The sequence below is a fragment of the Solanum tuberosum genome, unplaced genomic scaffold (genome assembly GCF_000226075.1).
Source record: "Solanum tuberosum cultivar DM 1-3 516 R44 unplaced genomic scaffold, SolTub_3.0 scf00032, whole genome shotgun sequence".
Lineage (NCBI taxonomy): Eukaryota > Viridiplantae > Streptophyta > Magnoliopsida > Solanales > Solanaceae > Solanum > Solanum tuberosum.
Window position 1 is genome coordinate 2,189,007 of NW_006238958.1, and position 11,276 is coordinate 2,200,282.

General features: G+C 30.2%; 1 protein-coding gene across 1 annotated transcript; it reads right to left on the bottom strand.

The window, feature by feature from the left end:
• Positions 1-5,635: 5,635 nt before the first annotated feature.
• On the bottom strand, positions 5,636-9,332 carry LOC102579820 (serine/threonine-protein kinase CDL1-like). Its single transcript, XM_006342188.2, has 5 exons — positions 8,918-9,332; positions 8,221-8,405; positions 7,795-7,984; positions 6,946-7,337; positions 5,636-6,422 (listed from the first exon to the last, which is right to left on the bottom strand). Exons 1-5 carry the CDS (start codon positions 9,015-9,017, stop codon positions 6,165-6,167), a joined length of 1,125 nt encoding a protein of 374 aa, XP_006342250.2. The 5' UTR covers positions 9,018-9,332; the 3' UTR covers positions 5,636-6,164.
• Positions 9,333-11,276: the final 1,944 nt, after the last annotated feature.

Here is an 11,276-nt window from a genome sequence, read left to right on the forward strand (position 1 = left end):
TGAAAAATGGGATAACCCCTTATATATTCACATTGTATACAAAAACACAGAGACTATTATCACTTTGTTGTATTATTATTATTATTTTAAAAAATATATTGTCACTTTATTTTAATCTATAGTTTAATTTGCAACCCACTCCTTTATTTCCTTGCCCAATAAGTTTCTCTAACAACCTCTTTTGATTTTTGTGGCAATTTCCCAACTCTCTTCGTCCTGAATTCGCATCATGTAAGATTTATTAAAACATAAAATTCGTAAATAGAGTGTCTTTTTTCAGTTTTTCTAACAGAAAATAGTATTGTCATGGAATTTCAAATTCTCAGAATTAAAACTTCAAAATATTATCGTGAATTAATTTTATTTGTATGATTACTATTTCTCGTCCATTTTGTTTAGTTTTATGATATTATTTTATAAAAGAAGTTCATTTTATACCTAAGAGATTATTTTTTTTCAATCCTATTACGGCTATGACTTGTTCTAGCCAACCAGACTTTGGATATCTTCTTGGACCTGATGGGATAAAATTAAACCTGAGTGTCAACTTTTAAGATATATATATTAAAATAATACACATATTGATTAATAATATTATCAATGTAAATTAAATTTATTATATTTAAATTTAAGAGATCATTCATTTACGTTTAATTTTGACTTGAGAAAATTAGTTATTTGACTTCCAAAAATAATGCACAGACACATTAAAATTGCTTTGCTTTGAAAAATTATTTTCTAGAACATAATATTAGTATTAAAACATTGTAGAACAAGAAAACAATAGTTTATATGGTTTCAACAAGAAAATAATACAGCAAGACAAGATACATGAAATTTAGGAGTTTTATTTTTATTATTATTATTTCTTAAAAGAGGTGCGTTTAACTTTTTAAAAAATAAAATAATAAGAACAAGTCAACTATACCGCGTCACACACGTAGTAAATATGTACTAGAAGCATATCTTATTGTACTTTATAATATTAAAAAAATAAAGCAATACTCGTTTGAAATTTAAAAGAAAAAATTGACTTTATACTCCCATAAATCCAGAAAGTAAATTAAAAATTAGTCCACTTTCTGATCAATTGCAAGGGTCAGAAATATAATAATAACCAAATATATAGATAATATTTAAGAGGCGTAAAGAAGGAGGGACGAACAGATTTTAGTTATATAAGTTGTCAACGTAATTTTGTATATCAATGTATCGAAATTTAAAGTGAAGATATTAGATTTCATAAATCTTCATCTCGACAAATATTCATTACACTTAAAATTTAACTTACATAAAGTAAAGTAGCGTACATTTTTTACACGATAAAAAGTAACTCGTTTTATTAGTTAATCTTCCTTATATTTCATATAATTATTACTGCACTTTTTATGGCGATTTTATCTAGAGCTGTCAATATGGACTGACCCATCATATCCGGGCTAATCCATACATGCTTTGCAATTTGACGGATCAGGCCGGGCTAGCCCATTTCCTATGTGGGCTAAAATCTGGTTGGCCCAGCGTGCATGGGTTACGGGCCAGCCCTCTTTTCTTAAAAATCTATTTTTTATAAATTTTTTAATTAAATTATAATTTAAAAATATTATCATAAATATCGACTAATGTTACTAATTAATTAAATACACAAATAAAATTATATATATAATATTTATTAAGTTTGATTTCAAGTAAAAACATAAATAGCTAAATAGAAATATTAACCTAATTGTTTTTCAATGATCATAATAAAACACAAAAACTATAATAATATTCCATAGGCTATGGCCTATGTAGTGATTCCCTAGAAATTTTATTTTATGTAATACATATTTTATAAACATAATTTGTATTTAAATTGTAATATTTCAATGATTGACTGATTTGTTTTCTCCTCACTATAAACCTTTGAATTCTTCTAAAATAAATATCGTACTGTTTGACTCTTTTGTGAGTATTAACTTTTGTTTTTCTCTTCCAATAAATAGAGTGCATTCTGAACGGAGGAAAATCTCAATTTTTTCATGTTTGGTTAGTCATTTAAAATAATAATAATAATAATTAGATTTCTTAAAAATAAGAAAAATGACTTCGCTAGTATAAAAGAGAGTAAATAGGTTACATATTGATTATGTTTTCCGCACCCTAGCTATAACATAACTCATCTTTACCCCACCTCTCTGTAGTCCCCAACCCCAAAAACGTACCCCCAATCTCACCTATCTGTCATAATATTTATCTAGATTATATATTAATATATTTGAGATAATATTTTTAATTTACACATCGAACTCAAGTAAATAATAAGAAATTAACTTATATTTTCCTAAATAAACATTTTTCTTCGTATCAAACACACCCTTAATGGCATGTTTATTTTCCAAAATGTGATATAATCTTGTTTGGAGAAAAAAAAAAAGCGTCAACACCATTATAAATACTCTAATAATATGATATAGCCAATGAAAGAGATGGTATATTAAGATGAGAATTGGTTTATCAGACTCGGTCTATATATTGGGAATTTTTTATATATATAATTAGTCTATTTGGGACTTAATTTCATTTTCAATGGTTACATTATTTAATCTGGACCTACACATAAAAGCATAAAGTCTACTCTTCCCACTATTTAGTATTTACTTTTATTTTTGGCTTATATGTTGTCCCCTACCCAAAATATGGGGCACATTTTGAAGACGTAATGAAACATGGAAAGATACAATACACATGCATTGTGTAACACATACATGTTCAATAGGACGGAACTATCTTAAATAGTATATTCTTGTAATTTTCATATTCAGAACTCATTTACTCGAATCTGATATCAATGTTATTATTTTAAAATTTAAAATTCATAAGGTTTAATTCGTATCTTCACTTCTATACGTTATGTCAATAGTTAATTAACTTAATAGGATTTTCATGAAGATGACAAAAACTCTTATTTTGATCATTGAAATATCTTATTAAGCGCGTGCATTTTTCATTGTTAAATATTCTTCTGCTTATTAATCTTCATAAATTTAATGAATTTTTACTCCTATAAACTACATCATTAGTTACACGTGTAATTAATTAGGAAACAAAAGCTATCAAACATCTTTGATTAAGTCAAGATTAAATATACTTAATGAGATACTACGAGAACCAAAGTTGTGATTTACTAATATTAAGGGGTTTATTATAAGTGAGATAATATGGATATAAAATTATAGCAAAATTCAAACTTGACTAAATCCTTATATTATTTTTGCTAATTTGGAGATTTTTAATAATTTAAAACTATATCTTTGACCTATTAAAAAAGATTTTATCTATTTTGTCAACCAATTTTTGCCTCTTTCTTCTGGGAAAAGATTGATTACTTTTCAAATAGCATATTTTTTAAAAAAGAAAATTCCAAACCAGGTGAATTCAAATTTAATCGGACCTTATTAAACAGACTTTTTCCCATGGTTGGCTCACATTTTGACAACTTTTAGAATGAGACATGTCGAAGAAGTTGTCAACGTTAACAAACAAATTAATGTTTTTTTTTTTTGGGGATAAATTGGAGTACTATTTTCCACATTCTTGGAATTTTATGTGTAATCAATGACGCAAACATTTGATGATCAATTTCATATTATTCAACAACAAAAAAAACGTTAAATCATTATTTTTAAACGAAGTACTATTAAACTTCTCAGACAGACATGTCTCACAATAGGCTTATTTTTCCAACATTTTGACTTTTATGGCTAGAGAAATACAGTATTTCCATTTGTCCCTAATTACTTGTTCACTTTTGAATTGACACACTTATTAAGAAAATAATTATTGATATAGTGAGTTTACCCTTTTACCCTAATTAATTATGAAGTAGATGAATTAAAAACTTAAGGTTTTCAAAAAGTTCTACATTTTTTAAAGTAATTAATGGAGGGTATAATAGGCAAAAAAATTTTTGTCCTTTCTAGATTCGTCAAAATGGACAAGTAATCAGGGACAACTAAAAAAAATAAGTGGACAAGTAATTAGGGACAGAGGGAGTACTAATTACGCAAAATATTTTCTTTATTAGTTACGTTATCATGTCTTTTCACTTTTATATCTTTTTATTTCAGACTTCTCTATATCTTTCATTTTTATTTCGAGGTGAGATCTAGTATGCATCATTTTCAGACCTTATAATTACGTATAATCGTACATTAAATATGTTATTGTTGTTGTTGGTTAAATGATTGCAAATTAATCAGGCAAGTTGATCTGATAATATTGTTGCTTTATAATAAAACAATTTCTATATCTGCCAAAATAAAGCGTGAAACACTTTATAAACATGAAAAGGAAGACCAGAAAAGATAGTACTCCTATTTTATATGAATATTATTTATTTCAATCAATGGGAATTGAACGACTCAAACAAATATAAATATTAGAGAAAATAAAGATAATAAAGTTGAGATGGAAAATTGTGAAATATAAATTCATATTTAAATTTAAAAGTCGGCAGGTAGAGGAACTTTCTTAGAAAAAGAGAAAAATGTGAATAGGTTGACTCTGTAAAACTATGGACTAAATTAGATGTACCACTTTTTAATCTTGGATATATGAGCTGTATTAAACTCAAATCAATATAAAATAATAATTAGTAGAGGATATTTCTTTTTTAATAGTCCTTAATTATAAGAAAGTATCGTCCAAGATTAAAAATAAAAATTATATTGAATTTATTGTTATTAATATTATAATAGTCCTTATGAAAGCAAAATTAAATATTTCAAGATTCTGATATGAATACCACATACCAAGATTCATGTTTTTATGTTCTACCTTCACTTATGATTGATTGATTTTTCATGTCATCTCATACAATTGTCATTGATATTCCATTCTATATTACTAGCTACATTTAAACTTGTTTAATCTACGTGAGCTTACTCATATTGTCGGTTTTAAGCCTAAATGAAGAAAAAGTTCCATAGGCCACTAATGTAGTTCTAACCTTCAACAAAAATTACATTGTATATTTGAACTATCTTTGGCTTCTTTATGTGTTTACTTTTCATAGTTTGAACCCCGCTTAGTGAAAATTCTGGCTTCTGCCACTGGCCCCGACCATAAACTTTTGTTTTAAAATATCAAAATAATGTGAAACAAGACTCAATCTTGACCAATGTTACAGCCAAAGATACAGGAAGAGGAGAAGTCTGCATTTTTCTTGCTTCATGGACTCTAGGAAACATCATCTGAAACACCAAAAAGTTTGTAGTCTTTTTAACAAATTTTTTTATGATAGCAAAAGAAGAAAATTAGACATGTGTGGACAAAGTCAAGTGAGAAAACAAATAGCCACTATATCTCTCCAGCTACTACAACTTGCATCTGTTCATAAAGTCCATAATTGTCTCACTTGCAACACAAGAAGTTGGAGGTACTAGAGCAATATGTAAGCAGGTATCCCGTCAAATTAGTCAGGAACCACAACAGTTGTTAAAAAAGAAAAAAATGAGGTAGTAGAGTAAAATTTCCTTGACTTCAAGAGTAAAACAGAACAAGATAACCCCCAACAAAAGGAAGACAAAGAACTAGTTGGGCAACACATAGAAGGTTGTTGTACAACTTTCTGCCCCCATCAAGAGAAGATGTGTGCAGGAAAAAACTAGTCTTTCTATTACAATTTCCGGTCCACGATCGCGTTTCGTATTTCAAGGCATATAAATTACAGATTGAAATGATCATCCTGTAGGCATCTTCACATATATATTCACATATCAACTTCAAAGTTTGTATAATAAACGAGAACTTCCTCAATCCACACCAACCAAACAGGAGAAGAAAGAAAATATGTAGACAAGAGACGTGTAAAAGAATGTTTCTAAACTATCTCCATCAACCTACCTTTGGCGAATCCAACACACTTAAAGGGTCAGGTATATATATATATTTAAGAGCACTAACGTTTGCTTGAAACAAAATCCTAACACCAGTATTTTGTTAACATTTTGTGTACCTTCTTTACAGTTTTATCATAATCAGCGGAAGCGCATTGCATGTGAGATGTCTTCTTACCTCAATAATCCTCAGCAGTTCTCATCGTGACCTTTAGCAATTTGATGTGGACAAGCTTTAACACGGAGCAGATCTATATTCAAAAGTTTGTTTTCTTGAACTGACGTTTAATTATCCTTGTGATGATGTGTTTGCTTTATAGTTTGTGAACCACCTCCTTGCGAATCAGAGCTTTCTGCTTGTGAAACAAGATAGTCAAGTGCGACAACAATATCACTGATGATGGGGCGAAAACTGGCTTGCTCCTGGATACACATTGCAGTAATTGCAACTGCATGGTGCAAAGAGCGCACGGAAAACTGACCATTCAACAAAGGGTCAACCATATGAACAAACTTCCTCCGGTCCTTAAGGAAAGGACGAGACTGCAACCAAAAGAACAATTTCTCAGATCAAGAAGCACATAAAGATAAAAACATCTTTTACTTTAAATTTAGTAAGATCTAAAGCTCCATCAACGAGTTATTATTGCAGTTGAGATGACGGCTGAAATTCTTATGAGATTACCCCAAACTCCAACAACAACCTTACCCCTTCCATGGAAAAATACTATAGAAAGACTGACAAAGCAATCTTCACAGTAACTAAAACAAAAAAAATACAACAATCGAAGTACAAAAACCGGTAAATAATCCATACTGGAATCAGGTTGTGATCCAATCTGCTAACAAGCTCAACATGTAAATTTTGGAAGAGAATTAACAAAGATTGGTTCGTAAAATGTGCAACAGCTTATTCAAATACATGAAACATGGCAATGAAGAAGCAATTACGGTTATCTATTGAATATAGATTGTAAAATTTGAAAACCATAGTGCAAACTATTTGAGCAGGAACTATAAGTAGACGGAAATTAACATGCAGGCACACCAGATAATATAAACTCACCCAAACAACAAGGTTCTGTTCTCCAGCCTCTTTAGAGTTGTCATAAGCCTTTCGCCCTGTTATTAACTCCAACAGTACAACACCTAAACTATAAATGTCAGATTTCAGAGTCAATTTCCCACTCATGGCATACTCAGGGGCACAGTATCCATAGGTTCCCATCACTCGCGTCGAAACATGGGTGTTTTCGCCGACAGGTCCCAACTTTGCAAGTCCAAAATCTGACAGTTTGGGGTTGAAATCATTGTCCAACAATATGTTTGAAGATTTCAAATCACGGTAAATGACAGGGGGATTCGCTTCGCAATGAAGATATTCAAGTCCATGAGCTGCACCAGAAGCAATTTTAAGTCTCGTGCTCCAACTCAGTGGCTTCTTTCCTGGTTCTAAATCTACAATATCAATAGTAACATACTGTTCAGAGTACTGCACTATCAAGCAAGATAACTACAAAAATTAAAAGAAAATACTACTTGATTATAAGGAAATTATATAAAAATTATCCATCACTCATAACAAAATACTAATTCAAGCACACAGATAAGACATGAGCTTGTCCAGCACCTTCCACTACAGTAACCAATGAGAGCAATCCTGAAGATATAATACAGGTAATCTCAATTTCACATTTGACATCTTGTGAAAGCAAAAGCTAATGTCGTGTTATTAGCCATAACAGTACTAGAATGCAGTTGAAAATATGAAAAATCTTTCACAAACATAGGATCACGACTCATGATTCAACATCTTTGAAGCAAGTGGAAGAAAAACAGCTTGACTAACAAAACTTGGATAAACAAAGCAGTGAAATCAAACAGGAATATTACTTGTGGAAAGAAATTAAATTACCAAAAAGATGATTCTCCAGGCTACCCATTGGCATGAACTCATAAACCAAGAGCTTTTGGTCTCCATCAGTGCAGTATCCGATCAAGTTGACAAGATTTTTGTGATGTAATAAACTCAACATGAGGACCTCCACAATGAACTCCTGCTGTCCTTGAAGGCCGTCAAGATTAAGTTGTTTGATTGCAACAACCTGTTTACAAGATCAAAACACATGAGGAACAATAAACGGCCATCAAGTGCAGCCTATCATAGAAATTTTTCATCTTTTTAGGACGTAGCATTCAAATTTTCATCTATGCAAAACATTCTCCTCCCCTGTTTCTTTTGGACAGGTAGAATGACAAACAATAAACCTTTTCAAGGAATAGAAAGTTAGCAAGATATGAAAATCAAAAGCCAAAATGCTTGCGGAAGTAGAAAACTTGCCAGGCCTGATTCAAGGCGGCCCTTGTACACACGTCCAAAACCGCCTTCGCCAAGAAGATTAGCTTCTCTGAAATTCTGGGTTGCTAAGGCAAGTTCTTTGAAAGTGAAACTGCGCGCGACATTACCCTTCTGGTTGTTGCTTTCCCCGCCTTTCCCTCCTAAAGAACGTCCTTTTCTACCTTTCGCTAAACATGAACAAAAACCCATAATTCAATAAAATGAACTAAAGCATCACATGATCAAACTCCCCATCTACCAAATGCAACTCAAATCTCAGACATTACTAACAACATAAAGTATCTAAAAACCCTTACAGTTCTAGAATCACAAAAAAAGGAACAGATTTTAACATACATACACTACATTGTGTGACAGCCAAAAAAAGTACTCCCTTCGTTTCAATTTATTTGTCTTACTTTACTTTCTAATCTGTTTCAAGAAAAATGTCTCATTCCTTTTCTTTTCGAAAAATCCTTTAATTCTAACTTTTCACGTGACATGTTTAAGAACACAAGATTCAAAAGTATTCATTACTTCCTTAAACTCCTTGTCAAGTCAAAAAAAGACAAACAAATTAAAACGGAGTAATGATAAACAAAAAATATACAATAACAGTAGTTCCTACATTGTATCAAAGGCTAAAAATTGAATCTTTTATCTAAGTAGATAACAACAAAGGAAAATCTAAGAAGCAAACCTGAAGATTTAATGGATCTTGAACCCGTATCTTCATCAAAATCTCTTACATCTTTTCGATTAAACCTCATGCAAGAAAAGCAACCCATTTTTTTCTTCATAAGCTTTTTTAGCCAATTTTACTTCACAACCAAACACAGATTTTTCAAAAACCACAAAACCCCACCTCAAACTCCTGCTAAAATTACTATATAGGAGCTCCAAAATGAACAAAACAGTTAAAAGAACCAAAAAAAACAAGAAAAGAAAGGATTTTTGGAGCTCAGAAGAAAGAAGAACCAAAAGGGTCGATTCCTTTTCCTTCTAGAAATGTAAAAACCTAATTATTTAATTATTCTATCAAGAAAAATAAATATTAGAGAAAAAAGATTGAAGCTTTCACATTCATAGATCTGCAAATACAATAAAGACAACCAAACAAATATAAATAAAGTAAAAAAAATTAAAAATATTATTAAGAAATTGCATTGAACCAAAAATGGGTCCTAAATAGTATTTGATAGTATCTTCTATGACTTAAAAGTCAGTTCAAAACACAGGAGAAAAAAGGAAAAATCTCAACTTTTTAAACAATCCTAAATTAAATAAGTTACCAAAACTAAACCAAGCTAAAAAACAACACTAAACCAAAAATGAGTCCTAAATATTTGTCATCTTCAAGAATCCTATGAACAAATAAAGTAAATAAATATCAAAAAAATTCCTAAATTCAGACAAAATTCTTCCAGCTCCTCATTCAACGCCAGCTTTAACGGTAATCCTTCTTTACCACCCACCCACCAAAAATATTAATTTTTTTTTTTAAAAAAATAATCTTTTTATATGAGGCTTTTTGGGTATGAATTTAAAGTGGGAAAAATTTAATTAAAGCAAAAGATGAAAAATTGGGGCATTAAAGCTCACTCTTGATTATAGTTGCAGGTCGTTTTCAATGGCAAAGCATTTAAACGTTTGGGTGAGGGAAATGAAAATGAAATGACGAATTTACCCTCCTTCATTGGTCTATTTTTTCCTCAATTACCGACAACTGTTGCGACAAAATCGATTTATTTGTCTGATTTTGATAATATACATGAAAACATGTTATATATGAAAAATTATAATTAAAAAATTATCGAAAAAAAAATGTTGTTTGCAAAAGGAGTTATTCACTGAAGAATATGTTTTTTTTAAAAATAGTTTGGAATAATAATAACAATAAGGAATATATAATAATAATATGATATAGAAACGCGTTAGCGCCGTTATAGATTCTGCATGGAATTTTGGGTCCCTAGTATTTAGGTGGAGATGGGACCATACTTTATATTTTATTCAATTGGAATATATTACCTTTAAATTTTTATTTTAATGTTTCTGATATATTTAATTTTGAAAGGTTTTACTTGTTTTGAAGTGAATGTCGTTTTTTTTATTTGTATAAGATAAGGTTAAGACTGTATACATATTAATTTCTAAATATATTACTGTTGTTATAGATATATTTAACTTAAGATTTTCTCTTATCTTAAAAGTTGGTGTAGAACAAGAATTGAATAAAATACTTATTAGAAGATGAAAAAAAAAAAAGTTTATAAGAATGTGTTTTAAAAAAATTACTTCAATTTTAATATGAAATGATCACAATTTTACTTAATAATTGGGTCCGAGAGTGAAACCATCATCATATATATAAAAAAACATAAACTATATAGCGAGATCACTATTCAGAAAAGTCAAAAGGAAAGAAAAATGTCACATAATTATAAGAATTTCATGGTGCACCATACTTGGACATCACTATTTAACGTATATGTCCATTTCTCGAAGTCGATAAAATTTGTAAATTTTACGTATTAAGAAGGTAGCTTAAATGATGATCTCAAAATCGGATATGTGTACACTTCGGCCCATATAATTGTTTAGAGGTGATATGGTGCAAAGATGGGCCTTCGTAAGCCCATATCTATCTAATTTGGTCTTGATCTTTGAGCCTTTATGTAAAAAGGAGTGAGCTAATTGGGCCTCTAGATATTGGTCTACAACATGGATAAGGCCCATGTAAGAAAGTTGACAAATCAAACCATGGCCCAATGCTAAGTTGTTTTTTGTAGGGAAAATTGTATATAATAGCAAACTATTAATTCAAATTAAATGCTATAAATATAGTTTCATTTAATTGTACCTCATAGTAAATTGTTGCTATTTCACCTCTCTCCTGGTGAATCTCGCTCGCCACTCTCGTTCTCTCCCTCGCCTCTCTTGTTTTTTATACAAACGCAAGTGTATAAAGTGCGTTTGTGTTTGTATAAAGCGAGAGAAAATTGTATATATACATATATTTTCGTTCCCCTCTCTCCCCTCTCCCAGATCTCGCTCAC

Excerpts from the sequence above, each read along its gene's own strand:
- LOC102579820 (XM_006342188.2), bottom strand. The coding sequence starts at position 9,017 with ATGAAGAAAAAAATGGGTTGCTTTTCTTGCATGAGGTTTAATCGAAAA. Across the intron at positions 8,406-8,917 it reads AAGATCCATTAAATCTTCAG|CGAAAGGTAGAAAAGGACGT; the intron begins GTTTGCTTCTTA and ends GTTCATGTTTAG. Across the intron at positions 6,423-6,945 it reads AACAGAACCTTGTTGTTTGG|TCTCGTCCTTTCCTTAAGGA; the intron begins GTGAGTTTATAT and ends TTTTGGTTGCAG.